This window comes from Panthera onca, chromosome C1, assembly GCF_046562875.1.
Source record: "Panthera onca isolate mPanOnc1 chromosome C1, mPanOnc1 haplotype 2, whole genome shotgun sequence".
In the NCBI taxonomy this organism is placed as follows: Eukaryota; Metazoa; Chordata; class Mammalia; order Carnivora; family Felidae; genus Panthera; species Panthera onca.
The window spans coordinates 179785134-179809494 of NC_138346.1; the positions used below are offsets into that span (position 1 = coordinate 179785134).

General features: G+C 36.9%; 1 protein-coding gene across 3 annotated transcripts; it reads right to left on the bottom strand.

Moving 5' to 3' along the window:
- Nucleotides 1-2780: 2780 nt before the first annotated feature.
- BTF3L4 (basic transcription factor 3 like 4) lies at nt 2781-23907 on the bottom strand. Of its 3 annotated transcripts, none has more exons than XM_060623211.2 (6): nt 23778-23907; nt 20423-20489; nt 16909-17022; nt 4836-5037; nt 3946-4005; nt 2781-3239 (listed from the first exon to the last, which is right to left on the bottom strand). In XM_060623211.2, exons 2-6 carry the CDS (start codon nt 20474-20476, stop codon nt 3193-3195), a joined length of 477 nt encoding a protein of 158 aa, XP_060479194.1. In that variant the 5' UTR covers nt 20477-20489; nt 23778-23907; the 3' UTR covers nt 2781-3192. The 3 variants fall into 3 exon arrangements, with proteins under 3 accessions (XP_060479194.1, XP_078308038.1, XP_060479195.1); XM_078451912.1 differs by lacking the exon at nt 23778-23907 and adding an exon at nt 23397-23415; XM_060623212.2 differs by lacking the exon at nt 20423-20489 and having other exon boundaries at nt 23778-23895.
- Nucleotides 23908-24361: the final 454 nt, after the last annotated feature.

Consider the following 24361-nt stretch of genomic DNA (forward strand, 5'->3'; position numbering starts at 1 on the left):
AGCATATTAAAATTAGTTTAATGGAATCCCACAAATACTAGTTACTTGACAACAAATCAAAGTGCTTGTTGTATTTTTTTAAGTTTATTTATTTTGAGAAAGAGAGAGAGAGAGAGAGAGAGCGCGCAAGCACAAGCAGGGGAGGGGCAGAGAGAGAGGGAGGGTCCCATGCAGGCTCCACACTGCCAGTGCAGAGCCCATCATAGGGCTGGGCTCGAACCCACAAACTACGAGATCATGACCTGAGCCAAAACCAAGAGTCAGACACTTGGCCAACTGAGCCACCCAGGCACTCCTTGCTTGATGTAGTCTTAAACCATTACTTAATAGGAAAAATAGGATAAAACAAGTATGGGTCCCAACAATTTACTTTGGGCTTCCCAAGACAGATAAATGAGTAGCTTTACATGATTGGAAAGGACTAATCACAAAAATTAAGACCATGAATGAATTTCTACAGACGTTTCTTTAATTATCCCAAAATTTTAAGGTGAATTTCCCCAGAAAATACTTTTATAGTTATCGCGGCAATAAATACATGACCTTAGTAAAAAGTATACATTTAGTTATGCTTCATGTATTAAAAACTATAGAACTAGTATTTATGCCAAGAACACTATTTACAAGTTTCATCCATACTCTTACCTATGCCTACTCACTCTAAAGGCAGGAACATTTCTTTGGATTGAGTCAGGATCTCAATATGCTTTGTCCAGGAAAGGGGAAGGTTTGAAAATATAAAGCAAAAAAGAATATTGGCTCTTTGCACCCAAGAGAGGCCAGCCATTCAGAGTTGTTGTCAATAGAATAAAAGGAAATACTGACTGGAGCTCCTCTGGGTCAGTAGTTAAAATGTGATCAAAAGGAAAAAGAGCAGTGTGTGTGTGTGTGTGTGTGTGTGTGTGTGTGTATACATATATATATATACACACAGTACCATTGTATGTACAGTACCACTGTACCACAGTACAAAAAATGGCCAATACCATTTCATATATATATATGTGTGTGTGTGTGTGTGTGTGTGTGTGTGTGTGTATAGTTTTATGGATCTTGATAAAAACATAAAACCACTTCCTTGAGAATTTTCAGAAATGAGATTCACCAAACTGCAGGAGCAGAAAAAATGTTAAGATTTAGAAACATCTCACTTTCCTGATGATGAATTTCAGAGCAGTTAGGTCACCTGCCCGAGGTCACACAGTTAATGGCACAGTCTAGACTAGGACCCAAGTTTCCTGACTTCCAGACGAGTGCTCTTTTTTTAAAAATTTGCTATACTATCTCTTATATGTCCTTAACCACTTGGAAGTATCCATAACCCTCTCTGCCCCACAATGTACCCCTTAGGGACAGTCAGAAGAACAGAATTCTGGACTATGTAGAATATTTAGAGCTACTGATGTAACAATGGATGAAACATTATGTCAAATAATGACTAGGCTAAAATTCATCTGAGGGTGGGGAGTAGAGAGGAAATACAAAAGAAGGAAATTCTGTAGACAATAATAAGAGAAGCACAAGAGGAAATATTATCCTCTTTTGTTATTTTATTACTGTTACTTTATTTTGTAGTTAAGTCCATATATTATATAAAACAGAACAGGAAAAATGAACAAATTTATAAAATAAATTGAAGTGTCTGGATGAAAAAAATACAAGAGCTTTGCCTTCTTGTCTATAGATCTCTTGATATGTTGTTGGTCTTGCACTTTAGATATCAAATAAAGATATCTAGCTTGAAACAAAAGCTGATATGCTACAAGGTTAAGCCACAGTTAGTTTGCTGGTAGGCCAGGAAATGACAGGTTTTCTAAATCTTATCCTTAAATATTGGCTATAACAAATGCTGATATGGCAAAATGCAAGCTTTTATCATCAGACAGCAAGAGGGAATCTTGAATTAATGAATGCAACTTACCTCCGAGTCTTCTGAAAGGAGGTGAAAAAATAAATACTGTATTTTACCAGTGTCCCCCCAAAAGCATTACTCTAAGCATGCAGGAGGATGCTGTGAGCAGCTACAACAGTAAGATCCAATCCAGAGGTAGGTTCAAGACCAATAGTAGGAGAGTGGTTGAAGAAATCCTCCTGGGGCCAGTACCATTTCATAGAATGACATTTTGTGCTGGGGAATGAGTCTATGGCCTATCTTGTTCTGACTCAAAAGAACATTCCTCACTTTAACCTTGCTGGAAACAGGTATTTTTGCACCTGCTATTAAGAACAGCTAGTATACAGGATAAGGCTGGCATAAAATTATTTAGCAAGCACATGCTAGCTATTCCAGTTTGAAATCTACCAAACTATAAAATTAACGGGGAAATAAAAAGTTGAAGATGGAGTTGTTGTTTCTCAAGATGGGGGAAAAATGTCTTACAAAAAGAGGGGATTAGGCACTCACTTAACTCTATATGGAGAACATCCTTCTCAGGCTAGGTAGAAGATGAGGAAGAGCATTACCAAAGGCTGACCAGGCCACTGGGAGACCAAAGGGAGAGGGAAAAAGGCATTTAGGAAGAAAGCTAGAAGAAAATCTTCTGGGTCTGACTAGGTAAGTGAATCTAAGGCAACCACACCAAAGATATGCTATCCACTATGCCAACATGGAGCTGGTGGCAAAATATCTCAAGACATTTTAAACCCAGAGAAATGTATGAAAAATATGTTAACCAAGCAAATTAACCAAACTTCCAAGGGTAAAATCTCCTCAGATCTGAAATCCAAGATACTCACTTTTCATTAATTCTCTGCATTATTAGAAAAAAATAAAAAGTAACAAATGTAAAGATTTGTTTTATTTCTACTGGGGGAAGAAGGAGGATAAATAGAACTGTTTTCCAATTTGCTCTCCACTGTATACACACATACCCACACACATACATACACATACACACACCAAAAATACTCCAACAAAAAACAAAACAAAAAACTGAGAATCAAACACCAAAACACCCTCAAACTGCACCAATACTTCGTATTTTGACCAAAAGAATAGATCCTGGGAGGAAGTGCAAAATGCAAAATCAAATGACCGAAAAATGCTGAACAAACAGCATTATTAATATACAAAATATTTATATTACTGAACTAGTAACAGTTGATGTTCTCCATGTCTGTAAAACTTTGGAACCACATAGCTGATTTGTTAAATCTAGTCCATGCCAGCTTCCAAACACCAGAAAAAATTTTTTAGTTAGCTTCATTCTTCGATGCCTCATCAAAATTTTCTACGAGATCTGGAAAAAAATAAAAAAGGAAATGAGTAAAAGATACAAGAAAAAAAAAAAAGTGGTAAATTAAATTCCTAACTTCTAACCCTAATAACAACAAAATTGTTGCTACTAGAATTAGCCTGAAAACATACAGGACAAGAGGCAGAAATGAACTGGTGGCATTTCACTTATTAATAATGCTTCCTTTATCTGCTTTTTTTTTTTTTTTCTATCTCAAGCAGGCTCCACACTGAGTGTGGAGCCCAACACAGGGCTCGATCCCACGACCCTGGGATCATGACCTGAGCTGGTATTAAGAGTTGTATGCTCAACCGACTGAGCCACCCAGGCGCCCCTCATTTATCTGTTTTTAAAACAGTAATCCTAACGAAATGTAAGTCTTTTTTTAGTCTATGCAAACTACTAAGGTGAACAGCATTTTTATATGTCAATCATAATTCCCACAGAAATGTAACAATAACTAAGCAAATTTATAATCACAGTGATTCTAATTTAACAAACACAGGTAGCAGAGCTTTGTGTTACAATTTCTGATTCTAAGTTCTAAATGGGAGGGCTTTTTTTCTTTTTCATTAGATGTATCCATATTGTCGTGAATCAGTTTAAATTTATGAGCTTACCATCAACAAAAACTGAAACTCATTATACAATGAATTAAACGTGATAAACAGGCTGCTAAAAATCTTAAAGCTAAAGAAATGTCACTTACCTGGAACATCATCATCCTCCTCATCAATGTCTTCTGGTTTTGGTGCTTTGCTATCCAACACTACGAAAAGTTATTTTAAAATTAGTCCTGAAGAATAAAGGCCTTCATAGAACACTTGTAATATTTATTCTTTCTGTCTAAATCTTATATAGTTCTTTGGAAAAAGCTAAAGATTGTCTGATCTAATACCATATTTTTTACTTAATAGTAAAATCAAAACTTTAACTTCATTAGGCATATACTAAATATAGCTGGCAATTTCAATGGGTAGTCAAGGTAAAATTTATATGAAAAATGAAATAATTCAGGATGAGTTGGAGTAAAAACACATTACAGTTAATTTATTCTTTAAATTCCATATGCTCCAAGTCAAAAGTCGATATTCAAGACCTTTTCCATCTCTTTCGGTGTAAGAAAGTATCTAGCTACTGAAATAACAGGTTCTTTGATTTTTAGGGGTGAGAAGACACATTTGAAACCAGGACTATCTTGGAAATTCAGAACTTATGGTTGCTGCACCTATAGTACAATCAACAATATTAAACAAAAATATAGTTCTGTAATAACAGTATCTTCTTGTCATTAGTCAGAAGTGAATAGTAAATATTGTCCATAAAATGTGGTCTGCAGATCCTGGCACCTTCCTTTTAGGTAATTACCTCTCATATCTGTATTACTACTGAAATGTATCTGAATATTCAGTATGCTACACTGCATAATTATTAAAGAAACAAACTCAAAAAATTATGAAACATATAAGCAAAGCAACATTTTTAAAAGTAAAATTTACATGCAAGCAAATCCTTCCAGTATAAAATGGAAAACCTTTTAAATCATTAGGTTCTTTAAACAGAGGTGGAGAAGGAAAGACACTAAACTGAAATACCTACCTTGCCGAGGGAACTGTTCAGCTAACTTCCTAAGACTTGTTAAGCTGTCAGCACCAAGCTGACTTAATATTCCAGGAAGCATTTCTGTGATTGGTTTGGCTTCTGCATGACCAGTAATTGCAAAGGTGTTAGCAGAAAGGGAAGCTTGGACTTTGGGATTGTTGAAATGGATAACTGTCCCATCATCTTTAATCATGTTCACCTGTATGATCACAGAAGCAAAATGTACATCACATATTTGGTACAACTAAAACAGTATCTGTTTAAATAATGATTTAGCCAATTACATTTGTTTTTTGTTGTTTTTTTTTTTTTAACAATCCCAAGGTAGTAAGCAGTAGATATGGGTGGAAAAAGACCCTAATGACAAAGTAAAATGGTGCAGGTGGCACAGATTACATTTTATTATAGAATCTAGATTTTAAATTCAAAGACTTCTACTATGAAAAAGAAGTTTATGACCATATTTTAAAAATAATGGAAGTTATCAGCCAAGAACTGCCTTGTTAATGAAATTACCCAGTATCTTAATCAATTTACACTATCAAACTAAATTGGTACAGATACCATTTGGTGGGGTAGCATCTTACTTAGGCAACAGGTTGTAAAGGGGTAATGGCGTATGGTAAAAACAACCCCGGAAGATCCATAAAGAGCATCAGAAATTTAATCAGGTGTTTCACTCCTTTGAATACTTAATAAATTTACAAAAATTTCAACTTGTTCTCACCATGTCACTCTGTGAAAAGGATTTTGTCAGTTCCTCTAACTCCTAAATGTAGCTTCTCAACAACCTTTAATAACCCTTGTAAATGTCAAAGCTCTCCAAACTTGGCTGGCCACCTGAACATGCTTTATCAATTACCAGGAAATCTTTAAAACCATCCTCACATTCTTTTGGTAGCTTTCACCAACATGAATCAACTGTTTCAGATTTGATTTTATCCATTGCCTGGGACTTGCTGAAAAGGAAGGTTAAACATGTGCTATTTAAAATATTTTTCTCTCTCACTCATGTACTTTCTTATTTGTGTTTTAGTGGTGTTAAATTTGTATAAGTTAAAAGTGTAAATAATGTGATTCCACTATGTAGTTGATTCCACTTGGACAAGTTACCTTGGTGGTAACATGCTCATTATATAAAAAGGCTAGGAGAGTTAACTCTTGGCTAATTTAGAAGCATTTCATGATCCATCCAAAAACTACCCCTGTCAAAATCAAGCAGAGATGCTGTGTATTCTCCATGGTCAGTGGAAGTGGGCTTTTCTTCCTCAAAGGTGATCATCACCACTGATAGCATCAGAAAGGAAGGGGAACAAAGGGGCTTCTAAATTTCAGGAAAGACCTGGAACACAGAGAAAATAAAGGCATATCCCCTGGAAAATTATAACTAAGCTCCACAAATAATTTCCCAAATTTTCTCTGACAAAAATTACTATTTGAATTCTTTATCTTTCCCAGTATCGGTATTATACTTAAGGTTCCATTATGCATATTACACACAGTAAGCATTCAATCCAACTGTTCTGAACAAATACCATTATGAGTTAAAAATAATTTATACTGACTTTAGAAAAAGATAAAATTATATAGTTCTGAAGGTATAAGTTTAGGTAGAAAAGTTTTTAATGTTAAAGTGGCTGAAAATTTGGAAGAGGAACGGCTTGAGAAGGAGGTGGCATAGTGGATATGAAATGGGATGTTGTTCTGTATCTATCCTAGAATTACATAATTCTAGTATGGGAAATGAATAAAGATATGGTAGGACTCCATTTTCCAAATCAAGACCAAATCACATAATTTTAATAAAGGATTTCTACAATATTTCCAGGACTGAAAAGTCTGAAATATTAGCATTTGAGATATTTTTTATTTACAGATGTTAAAGTCATAAGAGATTTTGAAATCAATATTGTTCCAAAAGTCATGCCATAAATTTGTTGAACTTAAGAGGTTTTCTAGTTCAAATCTCGTGAGAGAAATAAATACTAAAGGCAAGAGCTCTTGGCTAAGCAAATATTCAAGGATAAATAGTTACATGCAAACCTAGAACTTGAACCTGGGTTCCCAACTTTGTTTAGTTTCCTTCCTATGATGTCATTCTTTTATTTTTTTTTAATGTTTTTAAAGTTTTCACTTTATTTTAATTCAAGTTAACATACAGTGTTATATTAGTTTCAGGTGTACAACATAGTGATTTAACATTTACATACATCACCTGGTGTCCATCATAGCAAGTGCCCTCCTTAATCCCCATCAACTATTTAACCCATCCCCCCATGCACCTCTCTAGTAACTATCAGTTTGCTCTCTATAGTTAAAAGTCTGTTTCTTGGTTGGCCTCTCTCCCTCTGCATGTGTCATTCTCATTCTTAAAATTGTTTATTTGCCTTTAAGAATTCAATTCTTTGGCCCCATGAAAGCTTGCCAGCAATTTATCTCAGAATATAGGCTAAGTGGAGAATGTAAAAGAAAACTGACACAGATATATGGATAATATATATCTTGCTAGCTACAAAACAAGAAGCTAACACAGGGCCAAAAAAAAAAAAATCATGATTTTTCTTCTGTTCAAGCTTCTTTATCAAAGGCTAAATATTAAGTCATATCTTAGTAGTTTAAAATATGCTGAGTTTAGTGTGAAAAGCAGGATGAATTCCATCTCAGACTGTAAAACAGAAATAAATTTATAAATGGTTGTTTTAAATGGGGTTGCACAAAAGATGTAGCTTCATGAAGAGAAAGGTCCAGAAAGGGGTGAAGAATTTAGTTAAATTTTTTTAATGTTTTTATTTATTTTTTAGAGAGAGACAGAGCATGAACAGGGGAGGGGCAGAGAGAGAGGGAGACACAGAATCTGAAGCAGGCTCCAGGCTCTGAGCTGTCAGCAAAGAGCCTGATGCGGGGCTCAAACTCATGAGATCTCAAACTGTGAGATCATGACCTGAGCCGAAGTCGGAAGCTCAACCGACTGAGCCACCCAGGCGCCCCAAGTTTAGTTAATTTTAGAATAGAAAATGAAGTACTTTAAGTTAAAGAAGGCCAAAATATTTTATTTCTATCTACCATTCCTTCCTCTCTACTGAGCAAATAACATGATTATATAAGGCTTCTAGACTCAAGCTATTAGAAACTATCAAAGGATGAATTGTTGGGTTGAGCAAGATCAGTTAGACACTTCCCCTACCCTTTTAGAAGCAAAAGAAGGGATTAAGGACCTTGTTAAATTCACAATACAAATTGTACACATTTCATAAGGAGACTTCACCTTTTCCAGTTACCACTGCTTAGTCAGAATAAGTCATACCTAGTCTATATACAGTGTAAAAATAAGGAGCAGACAAGGAAACAAAGACTATTACATTAGCTACTGTGCCAGCACTCAGGTCCCTTTTCAATCTAACAACCCCTTATGTCAAAATGTTTTTTCCACTTTAACAGGTAGTTTAAGGTAAAGGATGCTACTTGAGCTATGGAGGAAGTAGAATTTTCTTTTTTTTTTGTTTATTTTTGAGAGAGAGAGAGCATACAAGCGAGCAGGGGAGGTGCAAGGGGGGGGGGATGGGGAGTGGGACAGAGGATCTGAAGCAGGCTCCGTGCTGACAGCAGAGAGCCCAACACAGGGCTGGAACTCACAGTGAGATTACAACTGGAGCCAGAGCCGAAGTCAAACGCTTAACTGACTGAGCCACCCAGGCACCGGGTGGTGCTTGGACAGTACTGATGTGTCTTGTAGTTATTAAAAAATGGTCTCTCATGCCTAGTACATTTACATATGCTGCTTTTACTGTTTAGAACCTTTTTATGCTTCTCCACCTTGCAAATTCTCATTTATCCAAGACTTGAGTCAGATGCTTCTTTGTGAAAATTTAAGGTTGTTTATGCACTTTCTGTACTTCATGGGTATTGCAATTATATGGAATTGTCTTGTAGGATAATTGTGTTTGCAAGTCTTTGACCTTACTAGAAGGTAAACATCTTGCCATCAGAGACCATGCCTTACTAGACATAGTATGCCCCTAAGTGTCCAATACATAATAGTCACTCACATTTGCCAAATGAATTAACACCTCCAATACAATTTCAAATCTTGGATACTGTCAGAATTAAACTCCCCAAATGCTAGATGAGGGGTCATCTCAAGTTTTAGAAATAACTCCAGTAGTGGTCTTGATGAAAATGCCCAGAACCTGCTGAGCTGCATCTTTGGCTGGACTTTTCCTATTGTTCTGACTTTTCAGAATCAGCCTGAATGCCTGACAGAATTCAGGGGAATTTTAAGTCATTCCTAGCAACTGCTGGGTGGCCCCATTATGCTGCTATCAAAACCTTAACAACCCTTACCTTTGCTCACCTCTGAGTAGGGCACATATATTAATCACAGTAACCCTTCTAGCTGGTAAATTTGATGCTTTATTCCTACATAGCAGTAAATTGTTATGGCTCTAGGAGGCTCACAAAGTTATACTTGACTCTACATCTCTTGCTGACAATTGCCCTCACAGTTCAGAAAGGAAGCTTAAATTCTTCCTTTTTTTTTTTTTTTTTTTTTTGTATCCAAGTCCCCACTAGGTCAGGTAGTTGCACTTCTGAGAATTGACAACTGTCTTAAAAATCAAGTTTTTCTGCTACTCCTTCCTGTATGTAGTAGCATTTATATATTTATTTTTAAGATTTTAATTTCAAGTCATTGCCACATACAACATGGGGCTCAAACTCAGAACCCAGAGATCAAGAGTCGCATGCTTTACTGACTGAGCCAGCCAGCTGCCCCTGTAGTCGTATTTAAATGTTTATCAGGTAATTCACCCTTTATTGCCTTCCTCCTATATCTTAATAAGGTGAAATAGTAAACATTTTAAGAAGAGGACACACAAGTGTGGGGTTTTGTGAGGCTAAGGGATATACCAGTTTGAAGATTATGGGCTTGGGGCGCACTCTCATAAATCAGTATCTTTCACATTCAATGCTTCTAAGCTCAGCACCTGCTTATTTCTAAAGCATAATATGAAGCATAACCTACTATTGTTGATATGAGCTAAAGCTAACAGCTGTCATTAAACTGTATGATAAGCTAGGATCATTTTCTCTTATGTTCTGGTGGCAAGAGTCTGATGAGATGGGATTCTCCACAGCTATGCTATAGAGTAAGATGGCATAACCTTTTTGAAAAGCAATTTGGCAACATGGATGAAGAATTCTAAAATGTTCATGCTTGTTCAGCCAGTTACTACATTTCCAAGAATCTCTCTGAAGGAAATCAGAGATGAAGATACATATTATGTATATTGAAGTCCAACATATGGTTCTCTTATTATGAAAGCATTTAATGTACTATAAATTAAGAAATACTAAATAGCAGTATATCCATTTACTGAATATATGTAGACATCTACAGTGATGATTAAGAAGAGTTTTTTAATGATATGAAACAATTTTTATGATATAATGCTACTTGGGAAAAAAAAGATTCCAAATTGTGCTTCCAGCTGTAGTCTCAAATATGTTAAAAATATATGCATATAAAGATGGGAAAGAAATGTAAAACTAATAGTAGTCCCTTCTGGGTAGTGGGATTATGATTGAATGTTAACATTCTTCATATTTTCTATATACCTGTAATTTTCTACAATGATAATATATTTTCATATTGGAGGGGGGAAGCTATTTCAAAATCAGAAAATGTTCACCAACAGATGAATGGATATATGTGGTATTATTCAAACAATAGAATATTATTTGGCTATAAAAGGAGTGAAGTTCTGATACATGCTAAAATGTGGATGAACCTTGAAAACATTATGCTAAGTGAAGTAAGCCAGATACGAAAGGACAAATATTATATTACATGAAATAAGTACAAGAGGCAAATCCACAGAGACAAAAAGTAGGTTAGAGGTTATCAGGGGCTGGGGAAGAGGGGATGGAAAGTTACTGCTTAATGAGTATAGAGTTTCTGTTTGGGATGATGAAAAATTCTGGAAATAAATAATGATGGTAGTTGAGTAACAGTGTGACTGTAATTAGTGCCACTGAATTGTACTTAAAAATGGTTAAAGTGGCAAATTTTATGTTATATTTTACCATAATAAAAAAAGTAGTAAAAAACAAAACACAAACCCAAAAAGCAGGATCTTAAAAGATAAAGTAAGGCTGCTATGGAATAAGGTGAATGGGACATGGTGCTTCCCTTTTACTCTCCGGTACCCAGAGCTGTCCACCAATTGGTATCTGAGGCTCTAGTTGGAGGGAGAAGAAATTGTAGTGTAGAGTCACCAATAACTTTAGGTCTTCCTTTGGTACAAGTGGTTCAGGAAAAGTAAGACTCAGGAAGAAGAAAATATAAACAGTAACACTTATGTGTACAATTACAAAATCTACATTTCTTAGCCTTATGTGTTCTCCTGAGCTCCAGTTTCCTATGACTACCTTTTTAAAAAAAATTTTTTTAAGTAATCTCTATGCCCAACGTGGGGCTTGAACTCACAACCCTGAGATCAAGCGTCACATGCTCCACCAACTGAGCCAGCCAGGTACCCCAATGGCTAACTTCTTGAGAACAATTCCATCTCAAATAATCAGTATCCCTTAAACTTAATAGACCCCAAACAAATTCATCATGGGAGCTAGCATGCTACAGACTATAAAATGATAAATAAACACAATCCCTGCTGTTAAGACTCTTATAATCTGGGGAGGGGGGGGCGGGGGGAGGGGGGATGACACTAATTGGTGGTTAATAAGTAACCATTATATCCCACAATATGAGGTTGTCACAATAAATGTATTATAGCAGAGCAATTTAAGGTAAGGGCAGTGGAAGTATAGAGAAAAGGGTTGATTAATTATGCCTGGAAAGACAGGAAAAGTTTCATAGAGGCAGAATTATATCCTAGGTACAAGAGAAGATGTCCTCTGAACATAAAACTCTACAAAGCAACTAGGCCATCTGAATCTGAAATTCAGATTTTTGGTGATGTTTCTTACCAAATAAATCTGATAAAATTAATCATTTCCAAGAAATGCAACAGATCCCACTGTTTGATAGATTTAGGTTATCAGATGAAGACAGGTCACTATATTCAACCAGAATACCAAATAAGAAGCACATCCAAATACCTTCAAATGTCATAGAATATAAACCATTTTTAGAAATTTAGTCCTGGGTTATAAATCTTTTGGAGTCTGCCTAGGAATTCCCTCCAAAAACCTGGTTATTTACTTGGTTTTTGTATGAGACAGTCTCTGACACTCCCCTGCCCCTTACTTTTTGACAGCTGTGTATTTCTTTTTGGTAACATGTAAAAGAGATCTATAGATGACTAATTTATTACACCAAATCAATAAACTAGTGAATACATAAAAGACAAGAGATTCATAATCCAAACAGTCCTTCAGTTTTTAAAGTTTCTGAAGACATAAATTAAGCTTTGAGGGGGGGAAAATCGCCAACACCAACAGCTTAGAAAGTAAGATTAAAACTTTACTTGGCAGAAGTACATTCCATGAGTTTTTGGAACCCACTGTCAATGTTCCTCTTCCCCTCCCAACAAACTGAGTACTTTCTACTTGTTTGATGTTTTGAATGTCTAAGTACAGAAAACATAGTAATATTATTTTTGTTCTACAACAATGACAGTGGTGTCTTATCTTTTTGAAAGTTTTTATCTGCTTTTCTTAAACTGCCAAAAAACAAAAAGACAGCATATTCCTCACAGTTCAGCACTTTTTTTTTTTTAATGTTTATTTTGAGAGAGAGAGAGAGGGAGAGAGGGAGAGAGGGAGAGAGAGAGAGAGGAAGAGGGAGAGAGAGAATCCCAAACAGGCTCTGTGCTCTCATCACAGAGTCTGACATGGGGCTCATTCTCATGACCACAAAATCAGGACCTGAGCCAAAATCCAGATCAGATACTTAACAGACTGAGCCGCCCAGGTGCCCCCTTGCATTGTTTTTATTTTAACAGTAAACTCTATAGTTTACTGTTTATGAGTTCAAGCCCTGCATTGGGCTCTGCGCTGACAGTGCAGAGGCTGCTCAGGATTCTCTCTGTGCCTGCCCTCATCCCCTCTGTCTCTCTTTTTCTCTCAAAATACATAAACTTCTTAAAAAATAATAATAAAGTAAAATCTACACCCAAAGTGGAGCTCGAGTCACACGCTCTACTGACTAAGCCAGCGAGGCACCCCGGAGTTCAGCACTTTGAAACAAGTTTCAAACATTGTTTGAAACTAAAGAAACTAAAGATAACAAAATTGTAATCAGTAATGTGTTTCTTCTATTCTAAGATATATTTTTTTCACATCTTTGTGTTTCTGAAAACTTCTGTACATGTTTTCATGTTTACATTGAATGCAGTAGTTTCTTTTCTCCCTCTGAAGAGCTGTTTTTAAACCCAGTATGTGTCATCATTTTGTTTAAAAAATTTTCTTGAAAAAAAACTCTACTTTAAATATAGTAACAAAAAACATGATGTTTGAGGCAAACCATGTTATATATAGTATACTAGATATTCCTACACAAAATCTGCAAAGTGTTATATAAAGTACGAATATTTTAGTTCTCAAAAAATCAATTTTAGAAAGAGGGAGAAGTACGAAAAAAGTAAAACTCCTTCCCATCTTAGGTTCAAATACTCAGAAATTTTATACCTGTTACCTTGCATTGTTAATTATTTTTATACATATTTTCTCTGTATAATTAGTCTGTGAGGGCTGGAATACATCTCTCTCTCTCTCACACACACACACACACACACACACACACACACACACAGGGTAGGGGTGCAATGAAAGTAGTAATGATTATTATGTAGCATTAATTTTCTGTGAAATGTTTTGGAGCTATGACTCCTCAAAAGGTTAGAATTGCATCAGTAGTACCAACAAAAAGGAATTCACACTGCAGTTTAATAAATGCTATAATGAAAGTATATTATATAAAAGTATATTATGTAAAATAAAAGTATGTTACGAAGGCACATAGGAAAGGCATCTAACCCTTCTTTACACAAGTGTATATGGGTGCTAACAAGAAGGTTTCTGGAAGAAATAATGTCTGCATTAAGACCTGAAAAAAAGAGAAACAGCAATGTCCTTGGAAATACTGTTGGGGATTTATCTGTTATGGTGTAACTAATGAATTCTCCATGGTAGGTGCTCAATATTACAGGGCATAAGGTGGGAAGGGGGTGGGTGTTGATGGACAGGGAGATAGGAAGAGAGGAAAAGGCCAAGAGTGGATATAAGAAAGTACAACTAAAAAAGACCAAAAGCAGGATAAATTGATGAACAGAATGAACTCTGGTTTTAACACACTTTAGTTCAAATCTGGAATCCAATACTTACTAGCTATGTGATCTTGGGCAGGTACCTAATTCTGTCTCAGCTTTCTCATCTGTAGCCAACAACAACTGATTCAAAGAGATATTGTGAAGCTGAAATGGGATAATTTGTATTTGTCTAGTTAACCAATTAGTTTCCCTACTAGATCATAATAAGTTCCACTACTGCCTAGCAAGTCCTTGGCAAAATGTTTGGCACACAGTAGATGTTCACTAAGTGTTGACTATCATTAAATATTTTATTAAGAAAATTTCAACTGCAGTAATACCATCAACTCAGCACAGCATTGTAACAAGTTTAGCTGTATACTGAAAAAATCAAAACTGTTAGTTGACTGATTTCCTTATTTTATTATAAAACATTTATAAAATTAATGCTATCCAACCATGAAAAGTTTTATTAATTATAAGAACCATAAAGTGTCCCAAATCTGAACAAAAACAAACATTTAGAAAAACATGCCCTTGAGGGTGCCTGGGTGGCTCAGTCAGTTAAGCATCTGACTCTAGATTTCAGCTCAGGTCACGATCTCATGGTTTGTGGGATGTAGCCCTGCATCAGGCTCTGGACAGTATGGAGACTGCTTGGGATTCACTCTCTCCCTCTCTCTCTGCCCCTCCCCTGCTCACACTCTCTCTCTCAAAATAAACTTAAAAAAAAGAAAAAAAAAGACAAACATGCCCTTGGAGATATTACACAGTTAAATCTATACATCATGGCGGTATAAATGGAATCTTTTCCTCTCTAAAGAGTTATTTTTCAACCAAGGGTGACTTTGTCCCCCAGGGAATATGACAAAGTCTGAAGATATTTTTGGTTGTCATAACTGGGGGGAGGGTTTGGGGGGAGCTTACTGGTATCTAATGGGTATAGGCCAGGGATGCTGCTAAACATCCTCCAATGCACAGGACAGTTCCCTCAATAAAGAATTGTCTGATTTAAAATATCAGTAGTGCTGAAGTGGTGGGGTGGGGTGGGTGGTAGTTGGAGAGTAGAAATGTAGGCGAAGACGGAAGACTGCCAAAACACTTATAAATTCAAGTTGTTTAGGTTTAACATTATTAGAGTTATTGTCTATTATTGCAGCTTATTGTGTATTTTTTTTTTAGAAAAAAAGACAGCAAGCTGGGGAGAGGGGCAGAAGGAGAGAGAATCTTTTTTTTTTTTCATTAAAAAATTTTTTTTATACATTTATTTTTGAGAGAGAGAGAGAGAGACACACACACACAAAGCATGAGTGGGGGAGGGGCAGAGAGAGAGGGAGACACAGAATCCAAAGCAGGCTCCAGGCTCCAAGCTGTCAGCACAGAGCCCAACATGGGGCTCGAACCCACAAACCATGAGATCATGACCTGAGCTGAAGTCGGATGCTCCACCAACTGAGCCACCCAGGTGCCCCTAGGAGAGAATCTTAAGCAGATTCCATGCTCAGTGCGGAGCCTGATGTGGGCCTTGATCTCACAACTGTAAGATCATGACCTGAGCCGAAATCAAGAGTTGGACGCTTAACCAACTGAGCCACCCAGGCACCCCACAAATTGTTCTTTTTTACCAAGCTTTAGATTTTTTAAGAGAGGCTGAGATTTTTTTTTTCTCTCATATATACCCCAGATAAAGAGAATGATCTCTCTGAAAATTATTTTAGGTCAATAAAGATATATAAAAGTTTTCAATAACTCAGAAGGAAAAATGCATATAAAATGCTTAATTTCAAGACTTGCAAATGAAGTTCTTAACTTTATCAGAGTAAGAATGCACAGGCACATCAAGCTAAAAGGAAAAAAAGATACATGTGGCTTACATTTTCTACTACTTCAGTATACTAATTTTGAAAGTACAATGCAGAATTAAATAGTGTAGTAATATTTATTCATACATGCATATTAGAAGGAACATGTGGCCATTTCACTGCCTTTTCTTTGGTACTCTGCTATTTCTTAGTGATCCTTGACTCCACATTATTTCTGATCTGTTTTACAGCACGTGTGCATTAACAATCTGTTAAAAATTGTGGGGTGGTACCATACAAAGTAATGATATCATTAAGTATAATTTAAACATTCAATGTAATTTATGGCAGTGAAAATTTAAACATTGATTACTATGGGAAATGAATCATCAGGCAGAAGTGACTCTAGATGGTAACAGATCACAAATAGTTGATGTTATCATCATTTTTCTTGAGTATCTTTTGAAATAACATCAGTCTTTGGTTTCATATTTGAGAAAAGCAGTATCACCAACATATAATAAAATGATTTAAAAAATGTAGCCAATAATTTCTGGAAAGGGTCTAATAAGAAATCCAATCCATGAAAGGCTATTACTAGAGCTTCTTGGCTGAGGTAATTAAAGAGATATTGTTGAGTAGAAAGGTGCTCTTATGGGAAAAAAGTCCACCTTATTTGAAGAAATCTTGGAGTTTCTTTATTTCTATATTATTAGAAAAAAATGTTACTTTGCATGAAAATTCAAGAGTAGTTCCATAATTTTGTCATATGTGCAAATTCTGAGTCCAAAAAGTATGATGAATTCCTTAACCGTCCACTAAAATTATTTTTTTACAATCAGCCATTTTTATACAATCGGCAAATTCAACAGCTAGTTCTTCAAAGCTACCTGAGTGACAACATCAGATTCTTCTAAGCTGATATTTTACATTCAAAAAGTGTGGATATTTGTGAATGTGCCATATGTCCACACAATTTAACAATTTACAAAATGACCGTACCTCTTCAATACCAGCTATATTATTCACAGCCAGTTTTTTTAGAGAACTCTGAAGTTTTTTGTCATCAGCTGTAGCTGTTCTATGTACCACCTTCTTCTTTCTGCGAGCTGTACCCTGAAAAATAACCAAACAGAAGTGTTAAGATGCTTGCATCTGGTAACCGCAGTCACATAACTTCCTATTCTAATTAAAATCCATGTAAGAAATTGCTGACTTAATAGTAACAACTAAGAAGACTTTTCAGAATTGTGATTGTCAACCTAACCCAGATTTCTGAGGGTCAGTTCTAGCCAGTTCTTATTCTCTAAATATCCATTTATCATTTATCATTTCAATGTTTCAAAAGTTTTCTAATAAAAATAATTTATAACTTCAAGGTAATTTAGTGTTTTATAACAACTTCCAAACATTACAAGGAATGTTTTTTTTACAGTACCTACCACCCCCTGACAATAAAATTAAGTCTAAAGATATTCTGAAATTTTGAAGATTCTGACATAATTAAGCATCAAATTTCTACTATATGACTGTTGTAGATTCCTAGAATCTAGGAATGAAAAAGACAAAGTTCTTACTTCAAAGAGCATACATGAGAGGGAAAAGTCAATAAATACATAAACAAATCAGATCCTTTCAAATGGGATAAGGGTAGTAAGGGGAAAAAAAACAGTGATAAGAATATTTACTGGGTGAGGGCAAAGCACTATTTTATTAGAATGTTCAGTGAAGAGGTGACATTATGAGCTGAGACCCATGGGAAGATCTAGGGGAAGAGTGATCCAAGCAGAATGAAACAAGAGTGAACCTATTGTTTCTACAGAGAGAAAGCAGGTCAGTTATGGCTAGAGCAGAATGAACAAAGGAGGAGGAGGAAAATGCAGTCAGAAAGACAGGCAAGGGCCAAATCATGTAGCCTAGAATGCCATGGGCAGCAGGTGGATTTTATTCTGATTGCAATAGGAAGGTTTTAAGCATGGGAATGATTTGATCTCATTTATGATTTTTATTATGATTTTTACAGATGACTGAAGTTGCTGTAGAAAATGGACTACAATGAGATCAATCAGGAAGCTACTGTAGCAGTCTTGACGAGAGATGAGGGTTCTGGCAATGGAGATGGTGAGATCTTAGACTATCAGAAGAACCAACATACTAATAGACCGGATGTGGGATATGAGGAAAAAAGGAATCTAGAATGATGCTTAGAAATTTGGCCTGAGCAAATAGGTTGAAAATTACACTATTCACAAAGACAGAAAGAGCTCATTTCTAAATGGATACTTCGAAACTCTCAATATAGATTTCCATTGAAAAGTTATTTAAAATAATGGATTAAATTCCTGGGCCAATTTACAAAAATGTAACCTACAGCAAAAATAAAACATTACCAAAAGAAGCCTATGTCTTGAGGGCTAAATCTTTCTGACACCTGGCAGGAGTAAGGGGAAAGGAAGAGAGATTTCATTCTCTGGGTAGTTCCCGCAGTACTCAGGGAACCAGCCTTATACAGTAGGCAGGGACTACCGTCTCAGCAATGCTGATGGGAGTGAAAGAGAGCTCTGTGAGTAGCAGCAGAGGATGTGACAAAATCCAGTTGCTGGAGGATGGACTAGGAGGACTATTTTCATAGATCCTCGTTTATTTGTGAAACATTCCTGACTCAGGGAAAGCTCAATCGCTTGCTCAAATGAAATGATCCTCAGTACCTCAAATTCAATATGTCTAAAAGCTTACCAGTCCACCAAACTATTCTTCCTAGATTTGTAGCTGGTAGTACCACCATATATTTAGTCTTTAAAACCAGAAATCTGGGGGTCATCCCTCCTCTGTATTCTGAGTCATGTCAATTCCAACTCCTAAATTTGTGTTCCATATACTACAGCAGCAGCCTTTCAATCGTTCTCCTCTATGCCAGACTTCTATTTCATTTCCATTTTCCATGTTGCTAGCACCTACCTTTCTAAAATGACTATTCTTCTTAAAATCTTTCAATAGTTGCCCCTTGCCTATAGGATAAAATCCTAACCTCCTTAATATGGCATATAAGACTATGATTACCTGGTTGTTTAGTTTCCTATCATTCTTTATCCATTGGATAGTCTAAACTCTAACTGTACCAAACTAAAACAAGCCATTCCATTAAGCACCATGTTATCTCAGCATCTTAGGTGCCTTAGCATGTATGAGAATAACAATCCCCTCGTCACCTCACACCCTCACCCTCACCAGTCTACCTAGTGATAAATTCTTGTTTGTTTTCCAAATCTCGGCTCAGTGATGACTTCCTTGTCCCTCCTAGGCAAAAGCACCTTGTACTTCATTTTAACATTTACTACCCAGTAGTGTAACTGTGAGCACATCTCTCTTCCAAGCTTAGCTATGTCAAGAGAAGAAAACCCTGACTAGGTTATCTACTATGTGCCAAGCACATAGTAGGTGCTCAGTAAACTAGTTAAATGAATGAATGTATGAACCATCTGGTTTAAAATGTGTAACAGTGAGGTGCTGCATCAAGCTCTTCCAGGTATATTCTATGGTTCCTGAATATCCCTAGTTTTTTCATTTGTACATTGCATTAGACTTGATGCTACCATGTGACTACTTTAGTTACATGAGTATGTTAATATGACTCCAGAGTCCTATACCTGTGTCACTGTGGAAGAAGGAGAAAGTACTAGTCACTTCTTTCCTTCCCCTTTTATCTCCATTCTTAGGAGTTGTGGTAATCATCAAAGTAAATGACAGGTAGAGTTGCTACATAGTGTCCTACCTACCGCCTTCCAGGTCTGAGCTAAGTACTATTTCTTTTCCTTTTACAAATATTGTACTAGGCAGACATAAGGGCAGAGTATTCTTCTTAAGCCTGGGGCAAGAGCTGAAGGGAATCAAAGATTCTCAGAACAAGCTTTTCTTTGGGCTTCAAAATACATGGAATAAGAATGTTCATGCTTATATTGACCAACAAAGAACAGACAGGAATTTGGGAGGAAAACCCAGCAATGAAAAAAGTATAATCAGTCTGAGCATCTCCAGTTAAACCACTTATAAGCCTAACTGTACAAATAGGTGTATCCAGTCAAGATAAGGTAACCTCAACATCTGGGATGCCCTGTAAATGAGTCTAACATAATAACAGCTCTCATTTATTAAGTATCTATTCTGTGCCAGATAGGTGTTTTATAAGTATTACTCTAATATTTAGATGTATCTTATGCAGGATTTTTTCTATTTTGCACATGCGAAAATGGAAGCTTAACAAGGTTGGGTAACTTGTTCATGTCACATAACTACCAGATGTTAAGAGGATTCAAACAAAGGTGGCTATTAACATTGCACCACCAGAGAGAGAAGTCTTCTAGTTACCTATATTAAATCTAGACAAGTTTTTTCAAATTGGAATGTGGTTTGATCTTGATTATTGAAAAGATTTTAGATTTTCAATGACCACAAATCCAAAATAATACTACTTTCTGATAATACATTTTCCTATCAATTTTTCTTATGCCACACTCACCTTGCCCCCTATCCGGACCTGAGCCTGAAGTTTGGCTAACTTTTCTTGATTCATGCTGTTGGTAAATCTAGGGGGGGAAAAATACATTTGTTAAAATCACTGTTTTACCAAAATAAAATAACTGTTTATGCAACAGTACCTTCTGGTTCACTAGGCTTGCAATAGGCATTACCACTGTGATCATATTAATACTGTCTATATAGTCTTAATAAATATTAATAACTTGTTCTCGCTTCATAAACCAGATATTAAGAGAATAAAAATTAAATAAAACCACCAGGGAGTCAAATACACAAACATAAAATAGAATAGGATTCAAAGTTACCTATTTGAGGATCCCTCCTTAAATGCATAATTCAGTTCTTGGGCATTCAGTAAAACCTAACCAATTAGAAAATCTCTATAGACAAGCCAGTTTTTCCCCCAAAGGTTTTTACAACAGAGAGCAGTTACCAAATGTTACCAGCACAACCTTTAAGTAGATTTTTTTCTGTCAAATAATAAATGAGCCATAAATAACCTTGTGCCCATAAATAGAAAAATAAAAAAGAAGAAGAAGAAAAAGCAGGACAAAGAAGAAATTCAACAATAGGCTCTCTAGCTGTCAAGATATGAGGGAGTCACATCTTCTATTCAAGGTCAGATGGTATGTTAATAACAGGAAAAGAGAGCCAGATTTTCAGACATTAAGCACTTCAGCAGCCCTTTCCACAGAGTTCATTCAATACCTTGCACTGATATAGTATGTCAGACTTGTCAAGATATTCTTGCACACTGGGTAAAATTCCTCACTGCACAATTTGACAAAAACATCTCTGCTACATTAATACTAAATTTTTGTGAGTGCTTAGTGGGGAGGAGAGTCTTAGAAATAGCTTTTTTAAGGCCAATTTTGATTTTGAAAACTCTTAAGAAAATTATAAAGCCATAAAACCTAATCTGGTCAGTGATATTCCTGACTAGAGAAAAAAAGTTAAGTTTATAATGGGTTGTAACATTCCACACTATATAAACAAATAAAAGCCAAGGTTAAAAGTCTTGTTTTACTTGTTCTGTGGAACAAGAGATCATTACCAAGATGTGAGAGAGGGAATAAAGGCTGTTCTCAAACCTTTTTTGGCCAATTCTCTAACCTCTTTATAATTATCATTCACATGAAAAAGATAATGTCTTCATTTGAGAGATGAAAGAGAATAAAGATTATATAAGTACTAATTCTGTTTTCTGACACCACTGGAGCACTAACTTGTGTGTGTGTGTGTGTGTGTGTGTGTGTGTGTACATATATATATATACATACATACACACATACATACATACATATATACATGCATGCTTCAAGGCCAAATAAAGTCCAGTTCCCAAATAACATTCAGAATTTATAGTTCCTCAATCTTTACTCAGCACTGTATCACAATGCTCAAGCAGCTAAAAACACGCTGTTACAGGAGGAGTACAAAGCCAGAAGGCTTAGGTGTAGGTCAATCTCAACTCTGCCAGACTTAATTAAATTTGCTGATGCAAATCCCAATGTCTATACTCAATATCCATAGAAGAGGACCAATATTCACTTTTCTCAAAGGAATGTGGCCATGAAAGTATAGTGAACTTAGTATAGAGCCTAAGGAATTTTTTTTTTTTTACAAAAAAGGGAGGAAGTGAAAATATTAGAACTAGATACAATGTAAACCTTAGGGGCTCTTCTGCATTTTGAAGTAACAATCCCCAAGAAAAGAGATGGAAAACAAGAGAATGAAGTCAAGATAAAGAGTCTTGACTTGTTTGAAACAAAAGCAAAAACAAAATTAACTCTTTACATCAATGTGTTGATGAAAGAACAGATTTCCATTCCAGGTAATCAGTGTAACAGAAAACTTGTTCCCAAGAATTATCTCAGAGAAAAAGCATTTTAGGGAGGTTCTCAAAGGGGAAGGGGAGAAAGAAAGATGGTCCTTTGTCTATTAGCAGGTTGGGGTATGTGGAATTGAAGGAGAAAAGAGGACTGGACTCAGTCTATGAGAGATGAGGTGTTAAGCTCAGATCCTGGACTAGACCTCAAAGATCACCTGGCTTAATTCCCTATTCTTCGACCAACCTTTACTTCATTGTACCCATTATTCCTGTCTTGTATGTGAGGCCATCTCAAATACCTGCAAGCAGCAGCGGGTATAAAAAAATTATGAACAAATAAAACAGTTCACCTCCCTCCTAATTTAACAGATTTGGAAATGAAGGTCCAGAAGGGACAAGTCACTTCCTAGACCCAAAAGGAAGAACTTCCTAAGAACATAAATTACTGCGTTCTTCCTTGGGGATCCTAGGATCGGTTAGCCCTTTACTCAAGGACTCAAGAAAAGTGTAAATAATGAGGTTCTGATCAATATTTATTGAGTGCCTAAGTTCCAAGCATTATGCTAGGCACTTTCTTTTTGTTTACACAGATAAAATAATTTCAATCCTTTGTCCTGACTTTTTATTATGTGGGGTTCCTCTAACAGAGGCACAAGTTTTGTAATCAAAAGGATCAAGGTTCTACCCCTTAAGACTTCAGAAAGGTATTCTACTTTCTGAACTTGTGTTCGTTCTGTATTAGAAAAGGTTTAACACTACACAATTCACAGGGCTGTTTTAAAGGTTAAAGGTTAAGTTAACAAGCACAGGGTATGGTTCACAGTATATATTCAAAAACTGGTAACTATTGTTACCACTCCCGAGGGAACATCTATGGTATAAGTGAAAGAACGTGGGAACGGAAGTTGAAACCGCCATTCACTAGCTGTGTAACAGGGTGCCCGTCGGTCAATCATCTGTTTCCTGACAGCCTACTATGCATCAAGGCAGTTTGATGGGGCTATCGAGATGGACAAGGCAATGTCTCAGAGAGGGAATCAGAATTGTAAATACTGCCATTGCGAGGTGAACAGAGCTGCAACGGAATTCAGTCCCAAGCGCTTGGGGGCCGGGGGCTGCTAACCTCAGTTTCCCTATCTGTAGAGTGGGACGATCAAACGAGATGACAACAGATAGGCTGTTGTCACAGCATTGTTGTTGTGAATAGAGTAACAGGAGAGAGGCGGGGGTAACCCGCCTCCTGGGACTGGATCTGGGAGGCAACACCGCGGGTCCCCGCTCGCCCCCATAGGGGGCGATGGTGCTGGGGACCTTCCCTCAGGTGCCGACCCCCAGCTGCGCCGCCGGTAACCGACAAGCCAAACCAGCCGCCTCCGCCCCCACTCGGCCCGCCACGGCGGAAGTGGCAGCCCGAATGGTTGGCGGGTGTCGGAAAAAGAGGGCGGGGGGAGACCGTGCGCAGCGGCCTATGGCCGTGGAGTGGCGGGACCGCCGGGGGTCTCACCTGAAGCAGGGAGGGTCCTCCAACAACAGCACGCGGCAAGAGCAAGATGGCTGCCTCAGTCGAGACAGAGAAAGACGACGGCAGCAGCGGCGGCGGGAGCGGGGCCCACGTGACACAACCGGCTCCGCCTCTCTTTCTCTCTCACCAGAGCAGCCTATCGTGGAGAGCGCATATACGAACTACAAAACCCAGCCTGCTCTGCGCCTGCCAATAGAAATGCGGCAGGTGCAGGTGGCCGCACTGCATTCTGGAGCCTGCAGTCTCCCGAGGATTCCATTGTGCCTACAATTTTGTAAGGGTACTAATAAAAAAGAGGTGTGTATTTTTGTTTGAGGGTGTACTTTTGTCTCATGTCTTTCACTACTCATTAAGTACGCACTGTCGGAGTCAACTAGTGCGGACTCACTAGTGTATTGATTCAACTAGCTTCTACTGGGAGGAGAGACGGGAAATTTTACCGTTTGTTATGTAAATCAGAGGAAAACTTGAGGAGAAATACTCAACCCACAAAGTTTAAAAACAAGTCAAGTAGATTTAACCAGAAGAAGTTTTACGCTTTAAATGTCTGCAGTGACTTTTGTCCT